Consider the following 15,735-nt stretch of genomic DNA (forward strand, 5'->3'; position numbering starts at 1 on the left):
TCCGCACTGGAGCAGATCTTGAAGCGGGAACTTCCCTCCTTCTCCTTCATGGTCGGAGGTGCGGAGTTAGGCCTGATGGCATTCTGGAAATTACAATGAAACTCGAGGATCCTTGCCCTTGAGGGGCGCTGAAATTCACCGACAACCAGATCCCGCTAGTCGGCCGATGAAGAGAAGAGCACACAGGCTCTGTTTGACAAAAATAGGACCTTTTCACAGAAAAAGTGTGAAAACTGTACAATAACTCACAGAGCAAAACTCGAGGACTCCCAACACTTGAACGTGCGGTAAAAATCTGAAGATGGCTGCCAGAGGAGGAGCTTAGGGAGAGGGCAGTCATCGGCTGGGGGCAGTATGACGCAGTGATTGGTTTAGAGGAGAAATACAGTTTGCAACTGAAAGTGAAACAGTTTCTTTCACAGAGAACGTCCGGCCTGACGACAGGGAATATTCATGAGCATGTGAATCCATGCCAGACCCCATGCTGGAGAAATTTAATTTCAGGCAGTAGATATTGTTTCTTTGACAAATTAGAGTACTAAATAAACCGTTCCCACAGGCATTGATATGTGCTTTCGGCCTATAATCCAAAAAAACAAATCCAGGTAGATTAAATAGATAAAACAGAACTATATACATTAAGAGAAAACCATTTAAAGCAGTTGGGATTGTTGAATATAGTAGCTACAAAAAAAAGAAAGTGAATCTTAACTTAAACAATGTAAAGTGTTTAGGAAAAAAAGGCTGGACAAAAATTCAGGAAAATCAGTTCAGATTCAATATGTGGGAAAGTTCACGGACCAAAAAAAACGATTAGTTAGAGGAAGTGTTTGAATCAATTATTCAATGCCACCTTTGATATGATATATGACATTTGTAACGCGCCTATACACAAGTGTTTCAAGGCGCGACGAGGCGGTGGGGGGGACGGGACAAGGGGAGACAGACAACGATCCTACTAGGCCAGGTGTCATTCAGATCGCGCAAGTGCAAGGGTAGAGGGGAAGGGAAAAGCGCAGGGGGAAAGGGAGAGGGGAAAGTGCAGTAAAGGGTTAGTAGAATACAAGATAAATAATAAGGGCCCGCTGGTGGCAAGTGCAAGGTAAGTGCAGACAAGTGCTGGGAGGAGGGGCTGTAGGGATACAGAGACAGTCCCGCAGTGCAGGGGTTGCCAGGGAGGCAGTGCAGGGAAGAGTGGCTGGGCCAAGGACCGAGATCAGTGAGTGGCCCAGTTGCAGATTTAGTGCAGTTTCAGTGATTTTAGCAGGGGAGAGGGGGAGAGAAAGCAGAGGCAAAGAGGAAGGTTTTGAGGTGCTTCCGGAATCGGAGATGGTTCTCCTCAAGTTTCAGGGAGGCAGGAAGGCTGTTCCAGAGGGAGGCCCCTGCTGCGGAGAAAGATCTACCCCCAACTCGTTGCTTGGAGAAGCGGCTCACCATGAGGGAGTTGGAGGCAGATGAGCGAAGATCTCGAGAAGGAAGATATTTAGGTAGAGAGAGTTGAAGGTATTTTGGCCCAAGGCCCCAGAAGGCCTTGTGGACAATGCAGAGGGTTTTGAACTTAATCCTCTCAGCCACTGGGAGCCAGTGTAGTGATTTCAGTCCTGGAGAGATACGGTCCCTGGGCTTGAGGCCAAGGACAAGTCTCGCAGTCATGTTCTGGATGACTTGCAAAGGGCGGAGAGTAGAGGCAGGCAGCTTTAGATAGAGGCTGTTACAGTAGTCCAGCTTCGAGAGAACCAGGGCTCTAGAGACAGTGAGCTTCTGGGGGAAGGAGAGGAAAGGAAGGATACCTCTGAGGAGGTGTAGCTGGTAGTGTGACTTCTTAGAGAGGTCAGATATGTGAGGAGAGAAAGAGTGTGGAGTCGAAGATGACCCCAAGGTTTTTTGCCTTGCAGGTAGGAGCAGGAAGGGGGCCAAGAGAGGCTGGCCAGAGAGCTGCAGGGAAGGAGGGAGTGGGTGTGCCAATGAGTAGAATCTCAGTCATACTGGCATTAAGGCAGAGGTTGTTTGGCGGCACACCATTCATGGATAGCAGAAAGACAGTCACAGATGAGGGAAGAGGAGGCAGAGGGTAGCCTGAAAATGAGCTGGGTATCATCCGCATAGCACTGAAAATTGGGGCAGAGAGCGGCGATGCGGTGGGCAAGAAGTACAAGATACTGGTTGAACAGCCAGGGAGAGAGGTTAGACCCCTGGGGGACACCACAGGTAGAGAAAAAGATGTCATAGAGGAAGGACCCCAGTTGGACCTGGGAGGGTCGATTGGAGAGGAAAGAGGTCAGCCACGCCAGAGCCTGACCAGTGATACCCAGGTTATTACGAAGACGGTTGAGCTGAATGGTATGGTTGACAGTATCAAAGGCAGAAGAGAGATCAAGCAAAATGAGAACACATAGGGTGTTAGAGTCAAGGTTCAAGAGCAGGTCCTCACAGATGTTCAGGAGAGCAGTTTCCATGCTTCTGGCAGCTCTGAAGCCAGACTGATGGTCATGAAGACTACCAACAGATTCAGCATGGAGATTATGCTGGGAGATGGCCAGTTTCTCCAGGAGCTTGCCCAGGAAGGGAGTGATAGAGATTGGGCGATAGTTAGCCAGGTAGGAGGGGTCGGAAGAGGGTTTCTTAAGAAGGGGGTGCACAAGGGAGTGCTTCAGGGGAGATGGGAAGACTCCAGAGGCGAAGGAGTGATCACAGAAGTCAGCCAGGGCAGGAGCCAAGGAGTCAATGTGGTCCTTGATAGTTTTAGAGGAACAGGGGTGGACCTGTTTTGACGAGACTTTCATAGAGGGGACTTGTCTTGAAACCTCGTCAGCAGAAAAAAGGGGAAAGGCAGAGGAGGGAGGGGGGGTGGCTACAGAAGGGCCAGAGGAAGAGCAGGGAACAGAAGGGGGGAGGTGATAGGAGGAGAGTGAGGACAGGATGTCCTGAGTTGTTCAGATGAAGTGAGAGGCCAGTGCCGTGCAGAGGGCCTGGGAGGGGACAGAAGAGGTAGAGACTGCAGCAGGGTTGGCCAGCTCCTTGCAGATTTTAAAGAGTTCGGCCGAGTTGTTAGATGCCGCAGAGATGCGGGCTTGGATAAGGGCTCTCTTCTTGGTGAGAACGGAGAGCCGGTATTGCCTTTGGAGCAGGCGGCAGGCCAGTTTGTCAGAGGATGAACATGAAGCACGCCATTTCCTCTCTGCCACCCTGCACTTGCGTTAAGGGTGACGAGATCAGAGTCATACCAGGAGTTACATTTGGCTTTGGGCTTCAGGCAGATTCTCATGACGGGGGCAAGGATATCAAGAAGATCAGATATAGCAGAGTGTAGAGTGGAGAGGGCTGTGTCAGGGTGGGAGTCAGCCGGAGGAGGAGGGGGGAGCGAGAAGGTGGCAGCGAAAGCCTCAACTGACACGCGTTTCATGGGTCGGATGACCGAGAAGGAGGGTGGAAGTGATGAGTGTGGCTTTGCTTGTGGGGTAGGGAAGGTGAGGTGGGAGGATAGGAGAAAGTGATCACTCAAGGAGAGAGGAGTGGAGAGAGGGACAGAGAGGGAAAGGTCAGAAGAGATCAGAGCATCAAGAGTGTGCCCTGCAGAATGAGTCAGCCCAGATGGGAGAATAGAGAGTGAGAGAGAGTCGCAGAGGTCGTGAAAGAGTCCAGAGGGAGGACAGGAGGCCTCCAGGTGCATGTTCAAGTCTCCAAGAAAGAGGAGTTGAGTGGTTGAGGACAGGAGTGAGGAGGAGAGGTCCGCCCACTCGGAGAGGAAGGAGGAAATTTGACCAGGTGGCCGATAGATAGTAGCCACGTTAAGGGAATGGCTAGGAGAGAAAGAGAGTTGGCAGACAAGGCATTCAAAAGAGGGGTAGGTCAGCGTAGGAGTGACAGTGGCAGGAATCCACTCAGGGAAGGGCCACACCCCCCCCAGCATGGTTTAGCCTGGGCACGGAGAGGATCTTGTAACCGTCAGGTAGGAGTGTGTCAAAGCTGGTGACAGAGCTGGCCGTGAACCATGTCTCAGTGAGACCGAGGATGTCAAGGTCCAGTTCCTCAAGAAGGCGACAGATATCAGAGGAATGTTTGATGGCAGAGCGAGAACTAAGAGTGGCAATATGGAGTGGGTTGTCATCCTTGAAGGACTTCCGGGGAGGGATACAGATCAGAGGTAAACCCTGCGGAGGTGAAGAAGGAGCCCGAGGGGGGGCAGGGTGGAGGCAAGGTAGCCAAGGACAGAGGAGGGGGGACAGCAGGAGAGGAAAGGAAGTTGATGAGGCGCGGGAAGCGTCTATCAAAGAGGTGGAGGTTGGCCTGAGGGCCTTGGACCAAGACGGTCCCATTAGCGTAGACATTAATGTTGGCCTTAGAGGAGCGGAAGGGGGCCAAGAGGACATCCCAGGGGGTGTCACCATTAATGGGAGAAGAGGAGAAAGGAAAGAGCACCGAGACCATATGAAGGGTCCATAGGTCAGGAGAAGGCACGAAAAAGAGGATGTCAGTAAGAGTTTCCTTGGAGGAGGCACTAGTGTAGGTGTCAGCGATAGGGAGGCCAGGGTTGGAGACCAGGATATCCTTTTTAAACTTTTTCCTGCAATCAGATATCGGGGTAAAAATACCCAAATCCTAAAATAGTTCCAAGCCACCGGGCTTAGATGGCCATACAGCAAATGTCTTTATCGAGCATCAATTGACACATTTGGGGGCGGAATGTGTTGATAACTGCCTGCTACGACACAAAAGGGATTCAGGACATGCCTCTTTCCCATTTCCATACAGAGCAGACAAGTGCAGTTGGGGAAAGGGAGCCTGATCGGGGACAGAACCCAAGATCCTAGCAAGAAGTGTGGGAACTGTGTTGAGCTTTGCTCAAAAGTGTGCTTATACCTTTGGATTTAGCCCAACGTTTACACTGAAAAGGGTCTTGGTTTATAAATCTTTGGGGCACAGCAGAAGAAATATTACATAAACAGATCCCTGTTGATCTGAATGCAGCTACAATCAATATATGTGAGGACAATGTGTGTAAATCTTCCTTCTGGAGTAAAAACACTTGTCAACAAAAAGGAGGATTTCCACCACATTCAATTTACATCTTTAACTTACACCACTCCCCTATTTAGTACCTTCAGATCTCATAAATGTCAAAAAACCTGAACTAAAACTGGTACAAAATCACAAGAAAATGCATTCCTTATTTCCTTTGGTTGCAGGAAGCCGATTGGCTTGCCCCTGCGACAGGGGCGGAAGACAAATAGGAGATGGTTGTCCAGGTTTTAGTTTCCCATAACTGATAAAGCATTGTTTTACCCCTTCATAAAAACAATACGAAATGCTCCCTGAGAATTATAGTAGGTTTACTTTAATGGATATGTGCGGGTAGGAAATGTTGGCTAACATACTATTCGGAGAACTGAGGATGTGACTTTAGAAGCTTAAGGAAAACTGGTCGTAACAGAGGATATGAAAAAGAACTGCCTGCGCCTGAACTATCTAGAAGTATACTTCATGGCGGAAACCCAAACATGTTCTGCTGCTTCATGGATTTATTTATAGCATTCGATTGAATAAACCACAATTGACTAAGAAAGAAATTGTCAGCACGGGTCATTATCAAAAAAGTCTTATTATAATTTGTGACATTAATAGTGAAAGTTGTTTTTAAGTGCTACAGACACAATTGGCAAATATTTAAAATATAATAATAATAAGCCACTTGGTGCCAAGAAATTGACAATATAAACTGCTTAGTTATTTAATGAGCATGTTAGAATCGCTGAATAGATTAAAATCTGAAGTATCCATTTATTCCTTCCAAAAGCGGGTATGATGCATATGTTGACATCCTGGAGTACAGTATGCAGATGCTAAAATGTTGCTATTTGATTTAAAAGCAATTGGCCTTCAGCTAAAGTAGGCTTAAAAAAAGCCAGGGGGTGTTGGGCACCAATAAATATAAAACAGTCATACAAGTTTACAAGGTGAAGAGGATTAACCAATGATTACACATAGTGCAACAATTTGGGTACAATCAGTGGTGCATTTATATGCTGTGAGAAATTCTTTCTGACTGGGATAACTTGAGTGGAGTAAATTGAGGTTGCCATCTTTTGGAAATGCACTAGTTTTCCGTATTGCGCTTTCCTTTTGCATAGTGTTGCGCTTGAAGGATGGATATCTTTTGTTCCTTCTCCCTCCAATGAAATGGACCTCTGGAGGGCAATGGCGTACTCAGAATTTGGAAGTTTACCGATTTCAGTGATGTGTAAACATTTTAATGAGCACCAAACTTTTCTAGAATGTTTAACTCTAGGTGCAGGAAACATATACATATGTAACTTCTTGCTCAACAGATTAAAAAAAAAAGTGAAGACCACCGAGGAGAATCACTCGATTTTGAAGCAATGGGTCCATAAGCCATTTCAGGTGTTAAAGTAGATGTTTGGGTTTAACTGCGGTCTCATAATGGACTCAGCAGAAGATTTTCTCCCCAGCAGCAGTGAACCTGAGCCCTTGGGAAGTAGCCAGATCATTATTTGTTCTAAGTTGAAAACATGTCTTCTGCAACAGGTCAGATTAAAAAGGTTTCTTTGCTTGTATTGAGGATTTGCCAAACATTTTCTTTAAGAATCAGTATTGGAAAGCATGCATTCAACATGTTAGGCTAATGGAGCATGAACATTAGATTTTTAAGGGGGAACAGCACTAGTCGGGACCGCCTTCATTTGCTCATTCATGCACAAGGCTGGTGTTGTATCCAGTGATATCTTCTCTGTGGATCACTTTTTTTGGTTACATATGATATTATCGCTGGAGAAAACATCAAGGCTGTCTTGATATTTTTTTAAGGCACTAAACACGCTCCAACATATTTTAGGACTGGTGCAATTATATAAACAAACTCTCGTCCTAGAATATTTGGGGAAAGCGTTGGAGAGTGCCTTAGAAATATTGAGTCACCCTCTATGTTATTTCCAGGAATAAGATCACTGGATACCTGGATACAGTTTTTTTCCCCCTCTATTCATAGGAGCTTTGCTTGCATCGATACTCAAGTGAAAGTGTTCATCCTTGATTAATGGCAAGGGAAGAGCGCATTACAGTGCAAACAATGAAAATGATAAAACAGCATAGCTCCTCCTGGACCTCAGGCAAAAATTCTTAAGTGGCACATGCTGAAACCCTTTTTTAGCTGTGTAGCAGGTATCCAGAGTGTAGTACTAGGTTATGTAAAGCAGGTGTGATGGCCCCAGCAAAATTATTGTATGCCATAGAGGATTTGAATTTGCAAATGTTGCCAATTGATGAACTAATAGGGCCCAGGGATGAGTTAAACATTGCATTGGGCACCCCCACTGTGGTGTGTGAGAAACCTCTTAGAGCCCATCGGCTGGCCATTGATGCAGCTTGTTTAATCTATACTGCCAACCTAAGAGCTTGCAATGGCCGGTTTAGTTCTGACCAGCCAGCCAATCTTACCTTCGAAGACCCCATGGGGAGCTCTAGGATTGACTATATTTTTTTTAGTGCTGGGGATTGGGATAGGATTACCTGTGTAAATATTCAAAACCGAGTGAAAGTGACCATAGCCCAGTGTGGTGTGAAACGAAAAGTTTGTGTTCAGGAGAGGTTGCGGTCCGGGCCGGGATAGTGAGCTCCATGGTCACTATTGCTGGTCGTGCTAGGCTAAGGATTAAGTGGTCTGCATCTGACTTTGATGTAATCAAGCCTGGCCTCTATGCAACTATTATACCCCACATGTTAGAAATTGGTGGGGATGAAAGATCCCCAGGCAGAATTTTGGAAGCATATGAAAGTATGGTCCGCACTACCTACCTTTTGTAACCAATCCAGCTGAGAAGGTGCGCCAGGAGGCCCTTAAGACCAAAAGCTGGTTTGATACAGATTGTAGTGCTGCCAAGGACACCTTAATGCATTATTTGAAGGTGGCAAACCCAACAGATAAGCAGTTCCTGCGTTCCTTGAGGGCAAACAAAGCAGTGACGGCGAGGAAGAAATACACATTTAACCAGGACCTTTGGGACGATCTGCATACAACATGTAGAGCGGGTGATACTATTGGGTTTTGGAGGCTGATAAATTGGAGGAGTTGGAATTCGGCAGATCCACTTAGGTTTCAGATCACCTTCGATTCTTGGTATGAACATTTTAGGGCCCTGTACCACAATGGCTCACCAGATAGTGGGAACACATAGCTTTCTATAAGCTGGGATGTGTGGGGAAGGGAAGTAGATGCTGTATTGCCTAAGAAAGTGGCTATTATGGCACTAGGTGCAGGGAAGGCCCCCTGGGGCCCGAGAAAATGCCAATAGATCTCTTACAGGATGAGGTATGGGTATGGGCTCCTGTCGTGTGTTTAATTCCATGGTGGACACTGGCGGGGTCCTGCAGTCCTGCAGTCCTGGTATGACACAGAAATCGTGCCTATTCATAATAAAGGAGCTAGACATGCCGCTGGGTATTATAGACCGATCTCACTTTTGGATACCGCAGGGAAGATCTATGCTAAAGTCCTTCTGGGGCACCTGCAGAAGTGGGCCGATTAAAGGGAAGCTATTAATCATCTCCAGGCAGGTTTCCACCAGGTTATTAGCACGTTAGACCAGGGGTGTAGATTGGGCATGATCCTGTCTAAATTAGTCTTACTTAACAAAACCTGAATCTATGCAATCTTTGTGGATCCCTGCACAGCGTTTGACTGTGTACCACAAAAGTTTGCTATGGGAAGCTCTGGGCAGGAAAGGTGTACCCGGTAAACTCATCGACAACATCTGCACCCTATATACCTATAATAAAGCATCAGTGAGGTGGGGACTAACCAAGTCATTGTCGGTAGAGGAGGGGGTGCGCCAGGGGTGTGCGTTGGCCCCCTTGCTATTCTGCCTGTACATAGATGAAATTATTGGGGAACTTGTGAAAGACTGCCCTGACCACCCCCTAGGATTGGGCAGGACAGGCTACCTGCGCTCTTCTTCACGGACGACGTGGTTATCCTGTCGAACTCGCCAATGGGCTTAAAGAAAAACGTTGCTACGCTTTATGAGGAAATCTAGGGGCCTCAAGTTGTCGATTAATAGTAACAAAATGAAGTCTAGGGTCTTCAGCAACAAGTTGGCCAGGAGGATTACGTCGAGCATTGAATGTGAGGGTAGGATCTTGGAACAAGTGGCCACGTATGACTATCTGGGTATCCGGTTTTCAGACAGTCTCCACTGGCTGAACCAGCAATGTAAGGCTACAGTCTCATTGGACAAATACTGTGGGGGACTGCGGAAATGTTTCAGTACACATGGCAGGGGAGCTATATCCCCTGCCTTAGAATTATTCAGAGCACAGGCTTTTACTGCAGCCCTATATGGAGCGTAGCTGTGGGGCCACCAAATTGTTCCTTCCCTCATTGCCACAGAGAACTATTTCCTTGGGGCTATTTTGATGCAACCAAAGGGTGCCCAAATAGCTACCCTGCGGATGGAGTGTAATTAGCCAGAAATTACAGGCGTCCTGTCCATGAGACAAGTGTTGTATTGGGTCAGGATTTGGTCAAATGAATATCAGGGCACCCTACCGATTTGCACTAACCAACTTTCTAACTCTGGGTGGGGCACACTTGCTCCCTTGGCTTAGGCTTGTACGCGCAGAGCTCACCAAACTTGACCTGGCTGAAACCAGGTTCAAAGTTGGCGGTGAAGCAAGCTTACCGCAAAGCAGTAACAAACCGGATGAAACAGGATTGCATGGTATTGAGTACAGGGCGATCATATCTGTCTCACAAATGGTCACATGAATTTGAGGAATATCTTAACACACAGCTCAGTACTAATACTCTGAAAGAAGCTTCCTTTATTGCTAAATGGAAGGAGAATAATAGCACTGTGCGTGCAGCTTGCGGGGCCGCCAACAAATCCACCATGCACTTTATGCTCTTTTGTGATGGATATAAAGACCTGAGATTGTGCGGTTACCCCTCTTTAAACTCAGTAATGTGAGGCTGCCACAAGATACCATAGAGCTCTGTCTCAATGCCAAGGAGATGGTTTTTGCTGTGTCTAAATTCTTACACAGGGCCTGGCTAATAAGACCAAAGTAATAGGGAGCCCTCTGCTTTGATTATCCTAGGAGATACCACTGTAGCCCCCAGTATCGCCCCCCGAGTGGAAACTATGTCACCCTGTGTACAGCCTTTTAAAGTTTTATATATGTTGAGGTTGACACTAGCTAAGAGTTGTAGTATGTATTTTAGAAATGACTGATGCATTCTTTAATACTTTGATGGCTATTTATCAGAAAAACACTTCATAAAACAATTCTTAATTATAAAAATTCATCAGGGAACCATGCATTTTTAAGAATAAGAAATGTGTTTTATGAAGTTTTTTTCTATAGATTGTATTGTTTTATGCTTTTATGGCTCCAACCGCCGAATAAAGTTGTGTCCGATCACAGAAAGTAAACACCCCTTTCATTTTTCCTGGAATGGAAATTGATGACTTCCTGAAGGGTTTCCCCCTAGAATTGAAAAGCGTCAGGACATGTAGCAGACTATCCAATGAGCAACACACGTTTTTGCTAATAGCGTTTTGACAACATTGAGTAACTTCTCATGTACAATGTATTTCACTTACAAACTGCATAGTTCTTGTGACATTGAATCTCTGAAGCTCAAGAGCACTACAATCACAGGGCATTGGAAAAGGGATGGGGAGTGTTGAACTGAAATGAATTAGCAAATTCAGGAAAAGTGCTTAGAGGAAGTAAATCCTTGGGCTTGTGAATCTGTGGGCACCAGTAGCCGGAAAGACGAGCTGAAATGCCAAATGCTAGGTCACTAGGTTTACAAACATGGTCAAAACAACGAGGTGAAGGAAGGACTAAGACCAAAGACTGTAACATAGAAGAACTGCTTTGCACGCCATTTCAGATCTCTGTAGCATTGTTTTTGGCACAAGTGGCACTTATACATGCCAAAACCAACAGCAAGTTAGTATGGGCGAAATAAGATTGGATGCATGCATTTCAGAGAGGAAAAAGGCCCAGATTGCAATGTATCCATACACTAAATCGAAATACTTTGACAAGGTTGGCTTTGCCAACTTTCTGCAAATACTATAACAAAGGGGGTCATCTTACTGGGAAAGTTATGGGACGTCTCTCATGGCAAGAATTGAGTTCATGCAGTGGAAAAAACGGTTGAAAGAAATCGTTTTAAATGTGCTTTTCATAGTACATTTTGTTGCAAAGGAAACAAAGCACCCCGTATTCCATTGTGTACACTGATGAGCAATTCCCTACCAAATAGAAAAACATCTCTTTTTGTGGCTGTAATATTTTGTTCATGTAATGTTGCTTCTGAGTTGCTGTAGTGAGTTTCTGATAGTAGCAGGTATGGAAGGTCTCTTATTTTGTCATTTTAAACGCATTTGCGCACACACAGTGCTGAATGTATTGCTCAATCCTCTTATATAATAAATGGCAAACTCGCCACAAAAGCTAAGGTGAAAAGATAACATTTAGCCAACCATTAAACCCTTTTGTTTTTTTTTGCAAGGACGACAATGAAAAATGACTCCATTGTCGACCAAGGTGAAATGAGGGTAAGGATCAACAGCAGTGTGCGCAGAGAACATAGTTGGGCACACTGGAAGGAGAGCTTGGAAATATTTGGGGGTTACATGTGATTTTAACGAATTAAATTACAGAGAATGTTATAACAAGAAATATCTATTTTTTAAAAAAAATATATGTATTTTGGGGTCAGCGGGGGCCCCCTCCAACACCACCCGTTCACCTATGCTTTTAAAACGACCCAAAACCACTCCTCACCAGTTTTAACCCCTCATCCCACCCCCATATACATTTAAATAAAATATTTGATATTTTTTCGTTACATTTTCGTTATTACAGCATTCTCTGGAATTTAATTTGTTACAATCCCTGCATCCCATATTTGGGGTACTGGTCACACTGAGCTACTGCCACATGTTGGGAATGGAAAAATGTGACTGTAGAAAATCATCATTAGACAAACATTTAGAAGTTCACATATGTTATTCCAGCTAAACAAACATATTTTAAAACAAAATCCCAATTGTAAGAATAGGTTGAATTTACAGGTAAACATTCACAAACACATTCCAAGGGCAAAGAAAGCGTAAACATGGCACTGCATTTAGGGTTCCCCTGGAAATAAGATGTCAAAGATGCATAATACACCAAATCCGTCATCTCCAAGTAGGTATCAAGAGCCAAGACAGCCTATGGCTTGGTATCCATGAAAACCGCTGAAGCCCGTACCTTGCAGCCCCTGCAGGATCTGGATTCTCTGCGTTCTCATTGCACTCATCTCCATGTTTATCTAAGAAACGAAAGAAACATGGGTTCACCAGTTTTGTCTTACTCAGCAGCCCCCTTCAATAAATGGTTCCTATTTTATGATTTTTACCTGCTGCTTCAAAACCATGAGATGCTGCACCTCAACATACGCCGCCTGAAGCGCTGCCCGTGCTTTCAGCAAGTTGGTATCGACTCCTTGCAGTGATCTACTCAGCTCTTCCTCCCGCAAGGAAATGGTCAACAACTGGTCCACCTGAGACCGCTCTGTAAAAATATTAGTTTGAAAATGCATTTTCAAGAGGGACAACGCATGCTTTAGTGTTCATTAGGTTCCATACTAACAAATGTCGATGTAATTTTTCCGAAAACACTAGAGGTGATCCATAACCTATTGAATCTGTTACGATCTCAGGCTCTAGATGGATTTGTAACATATCACAGGCTTACATTTCATGCTAATATACTTTTCGCCAAAAGATGCCTGCACAGGGATCTCAGTTTAATTTAATCTGCTAATCATAAGGGAAGTATAATTACAATGTGGACTATGGCAAGGAAAAGAGCCTATAGGGTATGTATTAAAAAGAACAAGTTACTATCTTACCTGGTAACGTTCTTTCGATGGGATGGTCCGACGACGTATTCCATATCTATGACAGTAATCACCACAGCTGTGCTGCTTCGGAAAATCTTTCGGCGTTTGTGTTCTGCGTCGATGATGTCGATACGCCGCCCTCGAGGACCTCGCCCGACGTCACTGGATGTTATAAGTAGCACGCACGACGCCCATAGCCTCAGTTGTAGTTTTTTCCCAGAACGAGTGGCACCAGTCTTCTGCCAGTCTGACCACACAAAGCCTTGCGGTAACGTAAGCTGCAATCGCATAAGAAATTCTGTAGCGTTGAAGGCAGGGAGAGAGCGATATGGAATACGTCGTCGGACCATCCCATCGAAAGAACGTTACCAGGTAAGAAAGTAACTTGTTCTTCGAGGGAATTGGGTCCTCCGAGGTATTCCATATCTATTACAGACTCCCAAAGCAGTACCAATGCAAGGAGGTGGGAAAAGAATTTAGACTACAGTCATTTAGAATGCCCAATCAAATTGCAGAGCAAAGGACTGCCTTGCCAAAGGTCAGATCCTGCCCACGGAAGGAATCGAGGGAGTAGTGACGTACAAAAGTATGGACGGAAGCCCAGGTGGCTGCATCACAGATGTTACGAATAGGTACACCCCTCTGTAGAGCAGTAGAGGCAGCCATACCCTGGTAGAATGGGCCCGCAAGCCGACCGGTGGGTAAGGACTGGACTGGTAAGGACCCGCCAAGCGGTAACTATCAGAAATAGCCAGAATAATCCAGCGAGACAAAGTCTGCTTAGTCACAGCTTGTCCCAAATGCTTTCCAGCGTAACCAATGAAGAGTTGATCGTCCACTCTGACCGGGACATGCATGAAATATAAAAGCTTAAAGCTCTCCTAGGATCGAGCATATGGAGCCTCTCCTCTTCTTTACCAGGATGTGGAGGAGGATAAAATGCCGGAAGAACAACCTTCTGGCCTAAATGAAATTGCGCCACCACCTTCGGAAGAAAGGAAGGACGAACTCTAAGGACAACCCTGTCCTTATGAAATACAGTGAAGGGTGGCTTAACTGAAAGTGCCTGTAACTCACTCACTCTGCGAGCGCAAGTGACCACAACCAAAAATACAGTTTTAAGAGTTAACAGTCTCAAAGGGCATGAATGCAAAGGCTCAAACGGAGCACCCATCAGAAACTTGAGGACAAGGTTCAAATCCCAACCGGGCACTTGGAAAGGTGACGGAGGGAACACATTAGTGAGCCCTTTTAGAAACTGAGAAATTAAAGGAATTTTAAAATAAGAACACTCTTCAGACGAGCGCTTAAATATGGACAGCGCCGCCAGGTAACCTTTAACCGTACCCACTTGCAAGCCCCTGTGGGCTAAAGAAAACAAAAAAGACAGAACCACAGGAATGTCGCATGCAAAAGGATCCACATTCTTACCCCTGCACCAGTCGCAAAACGTTCGCCAACGGCAACAGTACAGGGACTTAGTTGCGGGCCTTCTGGCCGAAAGCAAAAACTCCATCACGTCTTCAGTGAGGTCCCAATCCTTTTACCTCAACCTTTCAGAAACCAAGCGTGAAGGTTGAGGGATCTGACCTCTGGATGGAGAACCTGACCACCCCCCTCCCGTGAGAGCAGATCGTCTCTGTAGGGAAGACGACGTGGAGGGCAGATGGACAAGTCGAGAAGGTCCGGGTACCACGTCCTCCGGGCCCACGCCGGAGCAATGAGGATCATCCGGGAACCGAACCTCCGTAACCTCCGCAGCACTTGCGGGATGACGGGGACTGGAATGACCACTCCACCACGAACGCGTCTCCTAAGGCTCCTTTTGGAGGAAATTCCCGCGAACAGAACCTTTCGCACTTCTGGTTGACACTGGAGGCAAAGAGATCCACTTGAGGGGTCCCCCAAAGGGCGAAGATCCCCAGGAGAATCTCCTGAGCCAACTCCAACTCGTGAGAGATCGCGCTCTGCCTGCTCAGAGCGTCCGCCGTCTCGTGTTCGTCTCCGGCCAGATGAACTGCCGAGATCGAAACTTCCTGCTGGATTGCCCAGAACCAGAGCTGCATCGCCTCCCTGCACAGATGAAGTGACCCTGCCCCGCCCCTTTTTGTTGAGGTAGTGCATGGCCACTGTGTTGTCCGTCAGGATCAGGACATTCTTTCCTCGCAGTCGGCAGAAGAGCCTTCAGGGCAAGCCTGACGGCCCTCAGCTCCAACAGATTGATATGGAGTCTGGACTCCGACAGAGACCAACGACCGCTGAATGTCAACTTGTTGGCATGAGCTCCCCATCCCGTGAGGGATGCGTCCGTCACGATCGTCACCTCCTGCCAGGGTAGCCAAAAAGGAGCCCCGTTCATCAGATTGTCTTCGACGGCCCACCACAGAAGGTCCTGGGCGACCGAGGATGGTATCTGAACAGGGTCCGACATCCTGCCGGAGGACAGACCACTGGAGCTTGAGTGCCCATTGCAAAGATCTCATGCGCAACTTGGCCTCCGGCACCAGAAGAATGCAGGATGCCATGAGGCCGAGCAATCTCAAGAACTCGAAAGCTGGGAGACTCTGGGCAAGCTGAAACTTGTGCACCATCTGCAGAATGTGATGAGCCCTCACCTGGGGGGGAAAACACTGCCCCAGGGACGTGTCGAGCACTGCTCCGATGTACTGGAGCCTCTGAGTTGGTGTCAAATGGGGCTTCTTTTAGTTGAGGGAGAAGCCCAGCTTGTGGAGGGAGTGGCAGGTGACTGACAGATGATCCAGGACTTGCTCGGGAGAGCGTGCCCTGATCAACCAATCGTCCAGGTAGGGGTAGAC

At 46.5% G+C, this 15,735-nt stretch overlaps 1 protein-coding gene across 2 annotated transcripts in view; it reads right to left on the reverse strand.

Annotated features, from left to right (window-relative positions):
• Window positions 1–15,735, reverse strand: part of ZNF106 (zinc finger protein 106) — a 693,205-nt gene that overhangs the window by 390,689 nt on the left and 286,781 nt on the right. For both annotated transcript variants that reach the window (XM_069638825.1, XM_069638826.1), the window contains 2 exons: window positions 12,434–12,588; window positions 12,286–12,346 (listed from right to left, as the gene is read on the reverse strand). In XM_069638825.1, coding sequence (XP_069494926.1) covers window positions 12,286–12,346; window positions 12,434–12,588 — 216 coding nt within the window. The remainder of the gene's footprint in view (window positions 1–12,285; window positions 12,347–12,433; window positions 12,589–15,735) is intronic.

The sequence above is a fragment of the Ambystoma mexicanum genome, chromosome 14 (genome assembly GCF_040938575.1).
Source record: "Ambystoma mexicanum isolate Mex_15411 chromosome 14, UKY_AmexF1_1, whole genome shotgun sequence".
Classification (NCBI taxonomy): domain Eukaryota; kingdom Metazoa; phylum Chordata; class Amphibia; order Caudata; family Ambystomatidae; genus Ambystoma; species Ambystoma mexicanum.